The following is a 19,058-nucleotide window of genomic DNA, read 5'->3' as shown; positions in this document are numbered from 1 at the left end:
TCTGGCTTAGAAAACCCTTTCCATACTTCTCTGCTTAAAGATGAATTAGGCCAAGGACAAAAAAGAAGTGGATTAAGAGTGATAATCAAATTTAACTCTCGTCTAAGTAAGACCATTATCTCTCTAACCTCCAGAAGCATTTGATATTATGATCCACCTAAGGGCAGTATCTTCTTCACATTAAAGGTTAAAATACTGATTGAAGGAGTAAAGCCTTTTTCAGTCCTTGAGGGGGAGTAACCCAGAAAGGAACTGAGTAGTGACTATTGTTTTGGAATAACCTGAAACTATATTTTAATATATTATGATCTTTTCTTTATATTTTAAAGATTCATGATTCCTATAGATGTTAGTTCAAATCATCTTGGGATAGGAAGTCATGTCCAAGGACACGAGTACTAGGTGCTCCTTTTCATGATTAAGAAAGGTTTGGTTAGAAAGAAATACTGTGCTTAACACTAGTGAGTATAGTATAGTTGAAGAGATCTTCTTCCTTTCCCCTCTTCTGTCATCTTTCCCCAGTCCCCAAATATGGGTTTTCACTCTGTTTTTCCTTTTAATCTCCCCTTCATACTCTACTCTGATGCTGGAGTTTTTTGGCTTTTCATTATGTCCTCACCTACCCTGCCCTCCTTAAACTTTCCTTCCCCTCTTCTCTCCCTGACTCTACTTCTCTGTTGAGTTTAATGTATTTCTACACCAAACCATTTGTGTGTGTGTGTGTGTGTGTGTGTGTGTGTAGGGTTATGGGGAGAGGAGGGGGAAAAGAGAAGGGGAAGAGAATAGGGAGGAAGAGAGACAAGGGGTGAGAGACAGAGAGGCAGAGAGACAGTGACAGAGAGATGATTGAATATTCCTTTGTCTGGTTCAAATTAAAATGAGGTTCATGGAATTCATGTTTCTCCCACTCCTCACTCCACATTTATATTCTAGACCTCACATACACCTATTATGTGTTCCCTCCCTTTTCTTTCCTCCCTAAAATATTTCCATCTCTTTCCCATTATCTTTTTCCAAGACCATCAAAACTGAACAGAACCTGTCCCACCCTGCCCCAGTCTTCCATCTTATTTAACACTCTCTATGTTCCTTGAAGATTAGAATTCCAAGAGGATATTTGTTTTTCTTCCCCTACTAGACTGTAGTCTGGGTCAAATAAATGTATGAATGTATTTCCCTTTCTATGTTTCTCTTGGTTCCTGCATTTGCTTTTCAAAGATTTTACGCAGTTCTGGCCTTCCCATTAGGAATTCTTGAAAGTCTTCTATTTCATCAAAGATCCATTTTCTCTCTTTAGAATGATACTCAGTTTTGCCAAATGTGTTATTCTTGGTTGTAAATTTTTATTATCCTCTCCATTTTTGAATATTGTATTCTGAGCTCTTCTCTTCTTCAGATGGCAGTTGCCAAGTCTTGTGTAATGCTGACTGTGTCTCATTGGTACTTAAACTCTTCTTTTTAGACACTTTCAGTTTTTCTTATGTAACCTAGAAGTTCTAGATTTTAGCTATGATGTTCTTGGAAGTTTTCATTTTTGAATTTTATTCAGATGGTGACTGTTGGATTCTTTCTTTTTTACTCTCTCTTCTGTTTCTAATATTTCTGGGCAGTTTTCATTTATTATTTCTTAAAAGACAGTGTCCAGGCTTATTTTTTTTGGGGGGGGGTCATTATTTTCAGGTAATCCTATGATTCTTAGATTATCTCTCCTTGCCCTATTTTCCAGGCAGTTGTTTATGATAATATATATCTTACATTTTCTTCTATTTTTTCAATTTTAAAAAAATTCTCGTCTCATAGAGTTATTGCTTTTATGTTTGGCCCTTTCTAGTTTTCAAGAAGACCAGTTCTTGGGTCAAGTTTGCCACCTTCTATTCTAAGCTATTAATTCTTCTTGCCTTTCTTTTTTCCCTAGTTGCCATTTTATTTAGTATTTTATTTTATATGCTTTATTTCCTCCAGGTATTCTTCTTTTCACTGAGGTTCTACTTGGATTTGTATAGTTACTCTCTCCTTTTGGGCTTTTCTCAATCCATAGTGTTTCATCATTGTGTTTGGCACTTTTTTCTATATACTCCTATCTCTACCCTCAGTTTCTGGTTTTGGGGGCTTTGCCCCTGGATCAGATTCTGCTTCCTCCTGTACTTTTGAATGGTATCGACAAGCCTTGTTTAGACCTGAAGTGGGTAGCTAAGACTAAGCCTCTACCTTCTTCAGAAATTTCTGGGGTTTGGCTCAGTCTTTTGGTGGCTTGACTAAGATTTTGGCCTTGGCCCCTTCTCCCTCTTTCTCCTTCCACAGCCTGAAACCTGAATTTGGCTCCACTCCTTTGTGTGACCCTGTCAGACCCTGGTCAGATGTTGTTGATGGGGCTGGCCCCCACAAGGCCTCAGATACTTTTATTCCCTGGAATGTCCCTGCCTTTTTTTCCTACTGTAGTTCCTGACATGGATTCGGCTTGGGCTCCCTGAGTGCTGGCTCGGTCCTGTCTCCTTTACTGATTTGCATGTGGACTGCCTATGCTCTAGGTTTGGCATGGGCTGCCTGGTCACTGGATTGGGAGTGGGCTGCTTGAGTATTGGTTTAGCCCTGTCTCCTGCTGTGGCCAGGGGCTAGGCTGCATGGGCCCTGTGCTGGGTGCTGTTCTGGCCCTGTGTCCAGCTGTGGTTCTGGCTGCTCTGCTTTGCTTTCCCCCTGCTCTGGCTTGTCTTTGCCCAGAGCCTCTGCTAGAATCTGGCATTCTTTTTGTGAAGTCCTGGATGGGATAGAAAAGCCTAGAGCTGTTTCTCTTTGGTTTCTTTTTAACTGTTCTTTCTGGTTCATTCCTGGGAACTTTATTGTGGGGTGTGTGTGTGCGCGTGTCTGTGTGTGTGCATGTGTGTTGGTGAGGGAGATTTGGCCTACTCTAAGTTATAATATGCTTCCATTTTTTTACCATTCCCTTTCCAGGACTTTTATCTGAGGGGCCACTTTCTTTCAGGTTCTCAGAACTCTGTATCTCTGCCCTTAAAAGTCTACTTTTCTCATACAAATGTCTTAAAAATTTTTTTTTGCCACTTTCATCAAATAAAAATGTCCATATAAAAATAGACTACAGGGGAACCAAGACTCAGTGAGAGCTGTGTTCAGGAGTTTTCTAGGGCAACTCATCAGAGCAGGACCAGTCCACAGAGAAGGGTGGTCAAGCCACGTAATACCACAGTGTTACAGTGCCCAGAATGGAATGGAATCCTTTAGACATGGTCAGATTGGGGCAGAGGAGAGGGGTACTATCAATTCTCTCTCTTTGGACGCTGTAATTTTATTGACTAACCCTAAGGTAGAAAGGAAAGGAATAAGTACTTATGTAGCATGTACTGTGTGCTAGGCACTGTGCTGAGCACTTTACAAATATTATCTCATTTGATCTTCCAACGACCCTGTAAGGTAGCTGCTATTACTACCCCTATTTTGCAGTTGAGGAAATTGAGGCAAAAAGAGGTTAAGTGACTTACCCAGGGTCACATAGCTAGTGTCTGAGGCCAGAATTAAAATTAGGTTTTCCTAACTCCAGGTCTAACGCTCTATCCACTGTACCATCTAGCTGCTTAATTAGCTCATTAGCTAACAAGTTCATTAGCTTTCTTGGTTGCCATCTCATGCTCCTGACATATACAGCTCAGAGATTAGACTCGGGGCAAAGCATGGGCGAAAGCTAAGAGCATGGTAAGTGTGGGGAACAGGGTGGCAGCCATGGAGTGTATTAGTGAATACCAGGATACTTTCTATTCTCCCCTCCCGTTATCTAATCTCTGGATGAGGGTCAGCTCAAGACCTACCTCCTCCATGAAGCCTTCCCCAACTACTCCAACTCAAAGGCAAGGGATGATAATTATTTTATTGCTACAGAGTAATGAATTCTGCACTACTGTACACTAGAAATTGGTGTAGTGAGAGGCAGCATGGAATAGTGGATGGAGAGGTAGCCTAACAGTCAGGAAGATCTGGGTTTGAGTCTTGTCTTTGATGCACACTGGCTATGTGACTGGACAATTTATTGAAGTCTTCAGCGTCCTAGGCAACTCCCAAAGTTGCAAAGCAGATGCTGATCTCCACTCTTCTATAGGTATTGTCTTCCTCTATTAGAATGGAAGTTCCTTATGGGCAGGAACTTTATATCTGAATCCTCATAATTTTGAATCCTAGGCACAGTGCCTAGCACTCTGTCATTCATTCATTGGGGGATGAAAGACTGTTACAGGTATGAGGAACTGGGAAAGCAAAAGTACAGAGATAAAAGAGAGCAGGATGAAAACTGGCATTTTGAAGACGGATATAGAATGGTTCAATTTGAGTACAATATACTATATGTGAAAGAGGGGGTGTGGGTGAGATAAGGCAGGAGCAAATAGACTGAAGCCAGATTAGGGAGGGCATTGAATGCTAAAATGAGAGTTTTATTGTGAATACCAGATTGGAAAGATAAAATTTAACCAGGATAAATATAAAGTCCAGCTCTTGGGTTCAAAAAGTCCACAAGTTATGTAAAGGATTAGGAAGATAGTGGCTTAAAAGTAGTTTCATATGAAAGAGATATGGAGAGTTTAGTTGACCAAAGACTCAATATAAGTGAAGACTGTGATTTTTATTCAGTAGGTAATAGAGAATCACTGAAGGTTTTTGAGTTTAGGAGTGACATGATGAGAGAAGTGCATTGTGAAAAACATTGTGGAAGCTAGATGAGAAAGGCGAGACCAGCAGCAAGGAGGTTAGAGAGGAGGTCATTAGAACAGTCTCAGTGAGCAGTGGTGAGGAGGATCTGAATTAGGGGGTTCAGCATGGGAGAGGAGAGGAAGGTTAAGATATGAGAGAGACTAAGGAGCTAATGAGGACAGGATTTTGTTCACTGACTGGATGTGTGTTGTTGTTGAGTTGTTTTTCGGTCTTGTCTGACTCTTTGTGACCCCATTTAGGGTTTTCTTGGTAAAGATACTGGAGTAGTTTGCCATTTCCTTCTCCAGCTCATTTTACAGATGGGGAAACTGAGGCAAACAGGGTTAAGTGACTTGCCCAGGATCACATAGTTAGTTAGTGTCTGAGGCCAGATTTGAACTCAGGAGTCTTGCTGACTTCAGGACCAGCACTCTAATCTACTGTGCCACCTATGTGGATGTGTATAGAATTATTATTTTTCACACCTGACCCTGTTGGTAATTTTACTTCTTAGATTCTGAAATTTGGCTCAAAATGAACTTCCTGCCCTCACCCTCATTTCTAATCTCTGAGGGCCAGGCTGTATATTTCCCTGAAGGCTACCACAATTGGGTCCCATCCTTTGAACCTGAGCTTCACTGAGTTATCTTATCAATGCTATATAACCCTTGGCCACTGATGTAACAGAATATTGAATGGGAGATCAGTCAAGTCTTTGTACTAACATTGTTCTTTAGAGGCCTTTTTAGACAAGCAAAAAGTACCTTGTAGATCCTCTAGTACAGTTATTAGGCAGAACACATGTTTCATTCATTTCTCTTTTTGGAGTGTTTACCGAATATAGATTATATGCCCAGCCCTTTGATAAGTACTACGTAGGTAGGGCTTATAGTTTGGATTTGAAACCCTACATAGTTCAGTCTGAGTAATTGCTCCTAGGAATTGTGCCTATAATTGTGTTAGTTGCCACCAAGTGAACAGTGGTATCTTGAGTTATGATATCACAAACCAACTGTGTGGGCAACTATAATTTAAATTATGAAAGGTCTTAAACTGAGGAGTTTGGAGTTAATGCAATGGGCAATGAAGAGCCGTAATAGCTTCTTGAGCAGGGGAAGGAGGTGTTAGAAGTACTGTTTTATTAGTGTAATAGGCCTTTGGCCACTCTCACAGGGGAAAGTGATTCAAGAGACTTGGCGTGAAGTACCTGCTGCTGTTGGCAGAGTGGACTGATCTTGATTCTTAACCTTTAGATTTATGGGAGCAAGTGGAGCAAAGTTTAAAACTAAGGAGAGGAGGGTTCCCATTGAAAGAAAAGTGGGGCAGATTAGAGACAACAACCCAGCTGAGTTCTCTCAACATTCCCCTCCAAACAACTTTAAAACAATACTTCAGATCAAATTGTGGAGTGACAGAGCCAACAAAAGGTCAGAGTGAGGCATTTTTCCAGCCTAAGAAAAAGTAGGAGGTCAGCAGGAGAAGTCTGTGACAACAGGGTAGAGGTCTGTCCAGAGCACACACATGCAGTGTCAGCAACAGTGCTTGCAAGAACAGCAGCAGCAGCTTCAGGAATTCTCAGTCCAGATATGGTAAGGGGGTTGGACAATCAGAAAGAGATTACAGGGGACCTGTTGCTGACATTGGGTACAGCTGGCACTGATTGGCAGCTCTATTGCCCATACACAGTTCCAGGTCAAATTCCAGAGCGGAGAGGAGTACTTGTGATTGGTCACAGGGGAACAGGGGACCTGCTCATAATTCCAGGGCCAAGAGGAGCACTCATGCTTGTGGCTGCAGGGGAGCAGGAGCCCTTCCTGAGTAAAGACTAGAGCAGAGGGGCAGCTAGGTGGCGCAGTCAGTAGAGCACCGGCCCTGGAGTCAGGAGGACCTGAGTTCAAATCCGGCCTCAGACACTTGACACAAGTACTAGCTGTGTGACCTTGGGCAAGTCACTTAACCCCAATTGCCCTGCCAAAAAGCAAAAAAAAAAAAAAAAAAAAAAGACAAGAGCAGAGACCAAGAGAGCAGTGACCACTCTCCCCAGATCACACCACCTTGGAAGCACTAAAAACTTGCAGACCCCCAGAATTTAGTTCTGAAAACAGCAGAACAAAAAAGCCTGAAGCTTGGGACAGTGCCTCCCCAGCTCCAGGTGAGCAGAGTTCAACTTTAACAAAAAGTTCAAAGTCAAGAGATAGGCTGGAAGATGAGAAAATGACAAAAAAAGAACTTGATCACAAAAAGCTACTATGGTGGCAGGGAAGATCGAGACACAAACTCAGAAGAAGACAACAATATGAAAATAGCTATGAACAAAGCTTCAAAGAAAAATGCTAATTAGACTTAAGTCCAACAAGAATTCCTGGAGGCATTAAAGAAAGCGATAAGAGTAATAGAGGAAAAATTGGGAAAAGGAAGAAAAATAATGTAAAAAAATTATGAGAAAACTACGAAAAGGGAATTAATAGCATAGTAAAAGAGGCACAAAAATACTGAAGAAAATGACAGAATTAAAATACAGAATTGGTCTAATGGTCAAAGAGGCACAAAAATTCACTGAAGAGAAGAACTCCTTAAAAATCAGAATTGGCCAAATAGAAAAAGAAATGCCAAAACTCACTGAAGAAAATAATTTCTTAAAAATTAGAATTGGGCATCTGGAAGCTAAAGACTCCATGAGACATCAAGGAAACAAAGTCAAAAGAATAAAAAAAATTAGAAGAAAATGTAAAATATCTCATCAGAAAAACAACTGACCTGGAAAATAGATCAAGGAGAGATGATTTAAGAATTATTGGACTACCCGAAATCCATGATCAAAAAAAGAGCTTAGAAATAATATTTCAAGAAATTATCAAGGGAAACTGCCCTAAGATCTTAGATCTAGAGGATAAAATAGAAATTGAGAGAACCCACTGATCACCTCCTGAAAAAGATCCCAAAATGAAAACATCCAGAAATATTATTGCCAAATTCTAGCATTCCCAGTGTGAAAAGAAAATATTGCAAGCAGCCAGAAATAATTCAAATATTGTCAAGCCACAGTTCAGATCACACAAGATTTAGCACCTTCCATGTTGGAGGAGTGGAGGAGTTGGAATATGATATTCTGGAAAGCAAAGGAGCTAGGATTACAACCAAGAATAACCTACTCAGTAAAACTGAGTATAATCCTTTGGGGGGTTGGAGGGAGGGATGTGGATATGGATATTTAATGAAATAGATGACTTTCAAGCATTCCTGATGAAAAGACCAGAGCTAATAGAAAATTTGACATTCAAACACATGACTTAAGAGAAGTACAAGATGGTAAATATGAAAGAAAAATCAAAAGGGAATTAATAAGGCTAAACTGTTTACATTACTATATGGGAAGGCAATACATGTAACTCCTAAGAACTTTATCATTATTAGGGCAGCTAAAAGGTGCTTACATAGACACGGGGCATGGTGTGAGTGGATTGTGTTGGAATGTCAAAAAAAATGAGGAGGTGAGAAAGAGGGATGCACTGGGAGAAGGGAGAAGGAAGAGGTAGAATGGGGATATTTTTCTTACATAAAAGAGGTGTGCAAGGAAGAGCTTTTATAGTGGAGGGGAAAATGGGAGTGATGGTGGCAAGCTATGCTTGAACCTCACTCTCATTGGGATTAGTTCAACAAGGGAAGAAAATATATATATATATATATATGTATATATATACACACACACATATATGTATGTATGTATGTATGTATACACACACACACACACACTCTTTCAGTTGTATATAGAAATCTATCTTACCCAATACGGAAATAGAAGGGGAAGAGGACAAGAGAAGGGGGTAGGGAATGATAAAAGGGAGGGCAGATCAAGGGAGACAGTGGTTAGAAGCAAAATAGACTTTTGAGGAGAGGAGGTACAGGGTAAAAAGAGAGAGAAGAATAAACAGAAGAAAATGGGATGAACAGAAATATGCAGTTGGTAATCATAACTGTGAATATGAATGGTATGAGCTCACCCATAACACAGAAGTGGATAGCAGGATAGATTAGAAACCAGAATTCAGTAATATGTTGTTTACAAGAGGCATGCTTGAAACAGCTAAAATAAAGGGCTGGAGCAGAATATAATATGCTTCAGCTGAAGTAAAAAAGGCAGAGGTAGCAATCATGATCTCAGATAAAGCAAAAGCAAAAAGTGACCTAGTTAAAAGAGAGAAACAGAGAAACTACATTTTGCTAAAAGGTACCATAGACAATGAAGTAATATAAAAATTTTTTTACAGCAAGTTTCTCTGATAAAGGCTGCATTTCTCAGCTAGATAGAGAATTGAGTCAATTGATATATCTTGAACAGGCAGTTTTCAGAAGAAGAAATCAAAACTCTCTATAGTCAAATGAAAAAATGCTCTAAATCACTATTGTTTAGAGAAACTGGTCCAACCCTTTTGGAAAACAATTTGGAATTATGCCCAAAGGGCTATAAAACTGTTCATACATTTTGACCCCATAATACCATTAGGAAAAGGACCTATATGAACAAAAACATTCCTATCAACTCTTTCTTGTGGCAAAGAATTGGAAATTGAGGGGATGCTCAGCTATTGGGGAATGGCTAAACAAGTTGTGCCATATGATTGTGATGAAGTACTATTGTGCTATCAGAAAAGATAAGGTGAGGTGGTTTCAGAAAAACAGGGCAAGACCTATACAACCTGATTCAAAGTAAAATGAGAAGAACTGGGTGGTCATTGAGCACAATAAGAGAAATGTTGTAATGATCAGCTGTGAAAGACTTGGCTACTCTGATCGACAGAAGATAATTTTCAATAATATACCTGAGATACTTTTCTCTTTAGTTTTGTTTTGTTTTCTTTCTCATGGCTTCTCCCATTCATTATATTTCTACTATGCAATATGACTATTGTGAAAGTGTGTTGAATAAGAATGTATGTGTAGAGTACCACAGATTGCATGCTGTCTTGGGGAAGGAGGAGGGAGGGAAGGGGAGAAAATTGAAAACTTATGGAAATGAGTGTTGAAAACTGAAAATAAATAAATCAAATATAAAAGAAACAACTAGAAAAAATATACCTGAGATAATTACAAAGGGCTTATGAGGGGATAAAAGCTAACTACCTCCAGAGAGAGAACTGATGAACTCTGACAGCAAACTGAAGTATCATTTTCTCACTTTTTTTGCTTTTTTTTGGTAATATGACTAATATTGAAATGTTTTGCATGATTTCACATGTATAATTGATATATTGCTTATCTTCTCAGTTGGCGAGGGAGGAGGTGGAAGGGGAGATGAGAATTTGGAACTCAAAATTTTAAAAGAAAATAATGTTAAAAGTAAATAAATAATAAATTTTAAAAAGGAAAGAAAGAAAAGTAGAGATGTGGGATTTCACAAAATTTGAGAGCGAAGCTAAGCCAAGAGCTGTAGCTTCCCACCTGGCTAGACTTGGGAGCCCTATTGAGTGGCAGAAATACTGTGTGCAGAACTGGGAACAACCCAGAAATGCCTGGCTTTGATCTGACATGTCTGTATCTGGTGTCTTTTGGTGAGGGAGATCTTTAATGTTCTCTATGGATAGCACTCCTGCTCTCGCTTACTTGTCCTAATCTCATAGGCTTTTATCCTTCTTCACAGAGCTAGATAGAAGGAAGATATTGAGCTGCAAGCCTCCCCTTTTTCTTCCCCTTACTCGCTGTAGCCTACACAGATGTGACTTAGAATTTTAGTATTACCTTTTAAGGTGGTTATGATACTTTGTGAAATTACATTAAAAAAAGATAACTATCTGATCTCTGTCAGGTGCATTTTGTCTGAATGTCATTCAGTTGCGTCCTATTTCTCATGACACCATTTGGGGTTTTCTTGGCAAAGATCCTAGAGTGATTTGCCATTTCCTTCTCCAGCTCATTTTACAGATGAGGAAACTAGGCAAATAGAGTTAAGTAACTTGCCCAGGGTCACATAGCTAGTGTCTGAGGCTGGATTTGAACTCAGATCTTCTTGACTTCAGGACTGGCACTCTATTCACTGTGCCACCACTGGAAGAATAAAAGGTCATGAATATCAAGGAAATTAATGAAAAGAAATGCAAAGGAGGGTGGCCTAGCTGTACCAGATCTCAAACTATATTATAAAGTGGTAACCATCAAAAGTATTTGTTACTGGCTAAGAAATAGAGTGGTGGATCAGTGGAATGAATAGATTAGCTACACAAGACACAGTAATTAATGACTATAGTAATCTACTGTTTGATAAGCCCAAAGACTCTGGCTTCTGGGACGAGAACTCACTATTTGACAAAAACTGCTGGGATAGCTGGAAAATAGTATGGAAGAAACTAGGCATAGATCAACAACTCATAATGTATACAAACATAAGGCCAAAATGGGTACATGATTTAGACATAAAGGGTGCTACCTACCATAAGCAAATTAGGAGAGCAAGGAATAGTTTACCTGCCAGCTCTATGGAGAAAGGAAGAATTTATGACTAAACAAGAGATAGAGAACATTATGAAATGAAAAATAGCTAATTTTGATTACATTAAATTAAAAAGTTTTTGCACAAACAAAAGCAATGCAACCAAGATTAGAAAGAAATCAGAAAGCTGGGAAATAATTTTTATAGCCAGTGTTTCCAATAAAGGCCCAATTTCTCAAATATATAGAGAACTAAATCAAATTTATAAGAATACAAGTAATTTCCCAATTGATAAATGATCAAAGTATATGAACAGGCAGTTTTCAGAGGAAGAAATTAAAGCTATCTATAGTCATATGAAAAATTCTCTAAATCACAATTGATTAGAGAAATGCAAATTAAAACAATTCTGAGGTACCACCTCACACCTATCAGATTGGCTAAAATGACAGAAAAGGAAAATGATAAATGTTGGAAAAGATATGGGAAAGTTGGAACTAATTTAGCATTGTTGGTGGAGTTGTGAACTGATCTAACCATTTTGGAGAGCAGTTTGGAATACGTCCAAAGGGCTATAAAACTGTGCATTATCTTTGATTCAGCAATACTGCTTCTAGGTATGTATTCCAAAGAGATCATAAAAAAGGGGGAAAGGACCCACATGTGCAAAGATATTTATAGTAGCTCTTTTCATGGTGGCAAAGAATTGGAAATTGAGGGGATGCCCATCCATTGGAAAATGGCTGAACAAATTATGGTATATGAATGTAATGGAATACTATTGTACTATAAGAAAAGATGAACAGGTAGACTTCAGAAAAACCTGGAAAGACTTACATAAACTGATTCTGAGTGAAGTAAGACGAATTAGGAGAACATCGTATACAGTAACAGCAACATCATGTGATGATCAAGTATAGATTTAACTCTTCTCAGCAATGCAATGATCCAAGACAATTCCAAAGGACTCATGATAAAAAAATGCTGTCTGCATTCAGGGAAAGAACTATGAAGTCTGAATGCAGGTCAAAGCACACTATTTTCACTTTGTTTTTGTTTTTTCTTTCACATGTTTTTTCCCTTTTATTCATATTCTTCTTTCACAACATGAGAAATATGTTTAACATGATTATATGTGTATAACCTATATCAGATTGCTTGCTTTATTGGGGAGGGAGGAGAATAGGGAAGGAAGGAGAAAATTTTAGAATTCAAAATCTTATAAAAATTAATGTTGTAAACTATCTTTATATGTAATTGGAAAAAATAAAAAGGTATTAAGTGGGAAAAAATCCATACAATGCCTGGCACATAGCAAATTAATAAATAACACATTAAATAAAGCACTAATTTTTTTAGACATTGATAAAAGAAAAAGAAATGAATTGCACAAATACAAGATGGAAAGAGTGGCTTAACAGTAGTTTGTCATGGGTCATAAAGTCAGAACCAGAAGAGATATTAGAAATCATGTGGTAATAACAGTGCTTTATAAACATTATTCCCATTTTATTATATCCTCATTACAAAGAAGGAAGGAAAGAAACAAGCATTGCATTTGTTAAGTTCCTACTATGTGCTAAGCACTTTACAATTATTGTCTCATTTGATCCTCATAACAACCCTGAGAGGTAGATCTTATCTCCATTTTACAAATGAAGAAACTGAGGCAGACAGTGATTGTGTGACTTGCCCAAGGGTCACGTAACTGGTAAGTATCTGAGGACAGACTTCCTGAATCCTAGTCCAGTGCTCTATCCACTGTGCCACCTGGCTGCTTAATCTACCTTTTAATCCAAATAACCTAATAGTGATATGGAGAGATAGACACACATGTTTACTTTCTGTCAAACACCCTAACCATTCAGTTCCTCAGTAGTCACACCCCTGATGTCGCCATTACCTACAAATACACCATTTCCATATTGCCAGTTGTGCACCACCAAGCCTTGGATCACTCCTATCATCTGCTGCCTTCACTCCTGTATATGTACTGCTGAACAAAGGTGGCGAGAATCAGTCAACCATTCTAAATGGGTGCACCACAAATTTATGTTACACAACCTCAACTGGACACTCATTGCTGCTAGGCAATCTTTCTATGCGTTCCTTATCAGCTCACTGTCCCACTCTCCATAGCGGCTCTTCCAAACCTTTTCATTCGTTTCCTCTCCCTCCATCCTCTCTTCCTCCATCCTCTCAGCTGAGAATATTGCCTTATACTTTACAAAAAAAAAAAAATTGAGGCCATCTGCTGTGAGCTCCCTCTTCTTCATCCCATATCACTTAAATAACTTCTTCCACCATCTCCTCCTTCACTTTTGTCTCACACCAAGTGGTGGCCTTACTCCTTGCCAAGACAAACCCCTTACCCTGCACAAGTGATCCCATTCCTTCCCATCTCCTCCAACAGGTTGCCCCCTCAGCCATCCCCACTCTTTCACTTACCTTCAATCTCTCCCTGTCTACTGACTCATTCCCTAATGCCTACAAACTTACCCATGTCTTTCCTATCCTCAAAAACCCCTCACTTGGTCCTTCTGTCCCTGCCGACTATCATCTTATCTCTTCTGCCTCTCACTCTTAACCCCTTACAATTAATTCTGCTTCTGACCTCGTCTATTTATTTCAGTGAAACCATTTTCTCTAAAGTTACCAATGTGCTCTTAACTGCCAAATCCAATGGCCTTTTCTCAATCCTCATTCTTCTTGATCTGTCTGCAGCCTTTGACACTCACTGGTTGATACCCGCTTCTTGATACTCTTTTCTTTCTAGATTTTTAGGACACTGATCCCTCTTTGTTCTCCTCTTACCTATCAGACCACCCCTCAGTCTGTTTTGCTGTATCCTTATCCAGGTAATATCCCCTAACCATTAGGGTTCCTCAAGATAATACATATCAAAATAGAGATGTAATTATGCTTTGTCAACAAAGCAGAACTTAGACAAAGGACAATAAGTGTTAAGAGAAAATTAAAGAGTTGGGTCTGTACCTAACACATTTAGAAAAGCATCAAAACAACAGAAAGAAAAATGGCCAAGATCAGATTAGAGATCAACAAAAAAAATGAAATAAATAATTGGAATGATACATAAATCCTAAGACCTGTTTTTGAAATGCTAAAATAGATCTGTGATCTTATCAATGTGTGTATTCTGTCCAACAATTCAACCATCCATGCCCTACCAGTTTTATAGGAGGAATTTTTTTTAGGTCAAGTTGTACCATATGGCCTCTGAGGTCCTTGTAAATCTATGATTGATCAATCAATCGATTAGCATTTATTAAATAACTATTATGAACTAGGCACCCACTTCTGGTATAGAATCAAACAGATTGATTCCAAGTGGAAATGACCAAGTATTGGTAATAACCACTAGGACTAAAACTTGAACATGTTTTCTTTTTATAACCCCACTGCTACTAAAGATGGAAGGTCGCCTGGGACAACTGCCAACAATCTGCCATGGGCTAGCCCTGACCTGCATCCCTTCATATTGACTCTGACCCAGAATATTACCAGTGATGGTTTGGGTGTAAGCAGTGATGTAAAAGAAATCCTTCTGGATGTGTATGACTGGAAGAGGCAGACTAATTATGTAAGGGGAATGAGGAATAATAGATGGACAGCTTGAATGTAGCTCTGGTATCCGCAGCACACAGTAGGTGCTTAATAAATGTTTGTTGATGGATTGATCCATGAAATATTAAAAGGCACAGAGGAAATCCTTCAGTATGTTAAGCAGATCTCCTGCCACCTCAGGCTATGGAAAATGTAGGTCATTTTCATAAATCCAACATACCTCTTGGGCATGGGAGGAGATATGGGTTATTTGTTAGAGAATGGGCTGATGAGGTCAGTTAGAATGGGCCAGCTAATCCAATCCTAGAAAACCCTCTACAACATAATCAGTGGTCATATAACTTCTACTTGAAGACCTTAAATGAAGGGGTACTGAATCCTTCCTGGAGCATCCAATTCTATTTTTGGACAGGTCAGGAAGGAACCTTAGAACACAGAATAGCAGAGTTGGATGAGCTCCTGATAAGATCATAGAATCATAGATTCAGATCCGGAAGGGACCCCTCTAGTCCAACCCCCCCCATTTTATGGGTGAAGAAACTGAGGTCCAAGAGAGGTTTATTGACTCGCTCAAGGTGACACAGATAATAAGTAACCCATGTTCTCTGACTCCAAATACAATCCAAGTTTTACAGAACAAATCCTTTTATTTGGGGGATTTGTTCTGCGAAGTTCGGATTCGGCCAAAGGGCCGCACCCGAGGACCTAGAGGGCCACATGTGGCCTCGAGGCCGCTGGTTTCCCACCCCAGCCCTAGGCGATTTCTAAGGCGTCTTCCATTTATAAGTTTGGGGTCATGACCTCCGGCCTCCGGCAGCTCTTCTCTGCTCCCTCCCTCTGTCAGCCTCCCCTTAGCCCCGCCTCTTTCAGGTCACGTGCACCCATTCCGTCTCCAGCGACAGCTGGGCAACCTCGCCTCTGGTTTGATCCCTCGGCGGCCGCCGTAGTGCTTCGCCCTCGTTGCCAAAGAAACGCTGACCCCAGCGGAAGCACTCGTTCCGGCCCCCAGTGCGCGGAGACTCGTTTCCCGCCGGCGGGAGCTGTGGAGGTCGTGGCGGCGGCTGCTGCGGCGTGAAGGAAAGGAGATGGGGACTGTCGAGCCCCGCGCCATGGCGGACCAGCTGTACCTGGAGAACATTGACGAATTCGTCACGGACCAGAACAAGATCGTGAGGAGCCCGGGGCAGCGCACGGGGGGAGGGGAGGGGCTTCTGCCCTGGGGCGGTGCGCCGGCACCTGGGCCGGGAGAGGCTGGGAGATGTGGAGAGCCGCGCTGCACTGCCGCGGGGTTTGAGGGAGGGGACCGGCACGGCCTGAGCTGGTACCCCCAAGGCTTCGTGCCCTCGGGCGGGCGCATGCTGGGGTTCCATCCCCCCTCCCCCACTCTGTGAAGAGAGCGGAGGAGCTTGGGACCACCCACCCGGGGGCTGGCAGAGAGAGAGTGGGGAGGGGAAACGAAGAGTCTAGGTCTGTTACCACTAGAATAATAAAACATAAATTTGTCTTCCTGAGGCCTTCGGCAGCGCGGTCTGCCTCCAGCCCACCTTTCCTGCCTTAATGTCACATCCCGTGGCCTCTCTTACGACGCTCTCTATTCCAGCCCAGCTGGCCTGCTCGCTTTGCTCTCCCCGCAAAGAGCCGTTGCACAGGCTGTCCAGCGTGTCTAAAACGCCCTCCCTCCTTACCTCTTTGTCTCTTAGAATCCTTCGGATTCCTTCTCGTACCCTCTCTAGCGCTATCTCAGGTCAGCGGTCAAGTCAGCCTGCATTTATTAAGCACTTGCTGTGTGCCGGGTCTTGTGCTAAGGGCTGGGGATTCGAAGAGAGGCAGAAAGAAGCCCCAGCTCTCCGGGAGCTCACAGTCTAATGGGGAGAAGACAGCGCAAAAACAACCACCTGTAGACAGGATAAGTTGGAGATAATCAATACAGAAGAGGCTCTAGAACCTGGTCGTGAGATAGGAGGAACAAGGGGAAAGGAGCTATAATTGGATTATTATTTTTGAACCAGATCTGAGATTTCATGGGTATGAGTTCACGCTCACCCGGCCAGATCTATACCTCCTCTGCAACTTAAAGTGTTAAGAGGTTGTGCCTTCCTCAGGGTCACGCAGACTGGACTCTGTATGTCAGAGGCAGGACCGCAAGTCGGGTCTCCCTGACCCTGAGACTGCCTGTAGCCACTCCTCCACTCCTGCTTTGCGTGGGGCTGTGATAATGTAATAGTCTGCCTGATTGTGAGACTTTACAGAGTGACCTTTGAATAGAAAGCACGACTTATCCACTCAGCTGGTATTCCAGGCAAACCACATTGCAATAAAAATAAAAGGAGTCTATTTATCTATTTATTTATCTAGACTGCATTATTTCTTTTGCCCTTTGTAGCTAAACTCCTCAAAAAGACTGTTACAACAGGTACCTCCACTTTCTTTCTTCTCTCTTACAGTCCGACTTCCACCAAAATTGCTTTCTCCAAAGTTACTAATGCTCTCTTAGTTACCAAATCCAATGTTCTTTTCTCAATCCTCATCCTTCTTGACCTTTTTCCAGCCTTTGACATTATCGATCACTTTCTCCTCCTTGATACTCTCTTTTCTCTAGGTTGTCGAGATCCCATTCTCTCTCCTAGTTCTTCTCCCACCTCTCTGACAGCTCCTTTTCTGTCTCCTTTGCTGGATCCTTCTTCAGATCATGCCCTCTAACCATAAGTGTCCCACAGAGTTCCATTCTGGGCCCTCATCTCTTCTTCCTCTATACTATTTTTCTTGATCTCATTAACTTAGTTACTATCTCTATGCTGGCAATTTTCAAGTCTTTTGTACCCCAGCCTCTCTGCCGACCTCCAATTTCACATCTCCAAATACTTTTCATACATCTTGAAATGAATGTCCAGTAGACATCTTAAACTCAACTCCTCCAAAACAGAATTCATGATCTTTCCCCCAAGTCCTCTCTTTTGCTTACCTTCCCTATTATTGTAGAGCAGGGTTGTCCGCAGGCGATTTATGTGGCAGCCTACAAGTGTAGAAATTTACATAAATGCTTTAGTAAATGAAACCGACCTACCGCAGAGATCTGACTAAAATGGCAAATCAAAATATATTATCTATTGATTGTTTCAATAAAAACCTAAAGTTGGACAGCACTGTTGTAGAGGGTAATAATATCTTTCATTTTTTTTCTTAATAATATTTTATTTCTTTTCCAATTACATGTAAAGATAGTTTTCAGCATTCATTTTTGTATAAAATTTTGAGTTTTCAGATTTTTCCCTCTCCCTCCCCTCTGCTCTCCCCAAGACAGCAAGCAATCTGATATAGGTTATACATGTACAATCAGGTTAAATATGTTTCTGTGTTAGTCATATTGTGAAGGAAGAATCAGAACAAAATGGAAAAACCATGAGGAAAAAAACCAGAAAAAAGTGAAAATAGTATACTTTGATCTGCATTTAGACCACATAGTTCTTTCTCTGAATATGGGTAGCATTTTGCATCTTTAGTAATTGTCTTGGATCATTGTATTGCTGAGAAGAGCTAAATTCATCAAAGTTGGTCATCACACAGTGCTGCTGTTGCTATGTACAATGAATAACGTCTTTCTAATACTTCTGGATCACAGCCTCGGAGTCATCCTGGATTCCTTGTTATCTCTTGTCGCCCCATATCCAAGCTCTCGCCAAGACCTGTCAATTTCACCTTTGCAGCATTTCTCACGTGCTCCCTCTTCTCTCCTCTGACACTTGCCACTGGGATGCAGGCCATTGTCACCTGGACTATTGCAATAGTCTATAACAGGGCTGTCCAACCTTAGGTTATCTTAGGGACGCATTAAAGTGAAATAATTATTCAAGGGTTGCACCCAGAATAAAAAATACAGTACACTAATAGAAAGTGGGGGAACGCACATCATCAGTATGACAGGTGAAGGTGTGAAGCGCTAAAGCAAACACAAAACAACAGTATAAAGATACGTGCATATTGACTAGTCTGCCTCAAACAGATGGAACGCATCCCACAGATCGATTGAAAATTCTGGACAATATGTTCCATCCGTAATACTGCTTAAAAATACCAAAGAAAATTAATATCAATAAGATTATTATTAGTGATAGAAGACTATTATTAGTGATGGAATTAAAAATCTAATACACATTCCATGCAAATTATTATTTTATTTTTTTGCTTGTGAAAATTAAAACCCACAGGTGGGCTGCATAAAATTGCACTGCGGGCCGTATGCAGCCTGTGGGCCGTATTTTGGACAGCCCTGGTCCGTAAGGTGGCTCTGCCTGCCTTAAGTCTTTTCCACACTCTTAGTCATCTGCCATTCAGACACTAAAGAGATTTTCCTACAGCT

At 40.6% G+C, this 19,058-nt stretch overlaps 1 protein-coding gene across 3 annotated transcripts in view; it reads left to right on the top strand.

Moving 5' to 3' along the window:
• The first annotated feature begins 15,666 nt into the window (after positions 1-15,666).
• POLD3 (DNA polymerase delta 3, accessory subunit) overlaps positions 15,667-19,058 on the top strand; it is a 65,702-nt gene continuing 62,310 nt past the window's right edge. For 2 of the 3 annotated variants that reach the window (XM_036747705.1, XM_036747706.1), the window contains exon 1: positions 15,719-15,870. In XM_036747705.1, the coding sequence (XP_036603600.1) occupies positions 15,787-15,870 (84 nt within the window). In that variant the 5' untranslated portion in view covers positions 15,719-15,786. Of the gene's footprint in view, positions 15,871-19,058 lie in introns of all 3 variants that reach the window. The other variant, XM_036747702.1, reaches the window with a different exon arrangement.

Source organism: Trichosurus vulpecula, chromosome 2 (assembly GCF_011100635.1).
Source record: "Trichosurus vulpecula isolate mTriVul1 chromosome 2, mTriVul1.pri, whole genome shotgun sequence".
In the NCBI taxonomy this organism is placed as follows: domain Eukaryota; kingdom Metazoa; phylum Chordata; class Mammalia; order Diprotodontia; family Phalangeridae; genus Trichosurus; species Trichosurus vulpecula.
The sequence above is the reverse complement of the archived record's forward strand: the minus strand, read 5'-3'. Positions and strand labels throughout refer to the sequence as shown.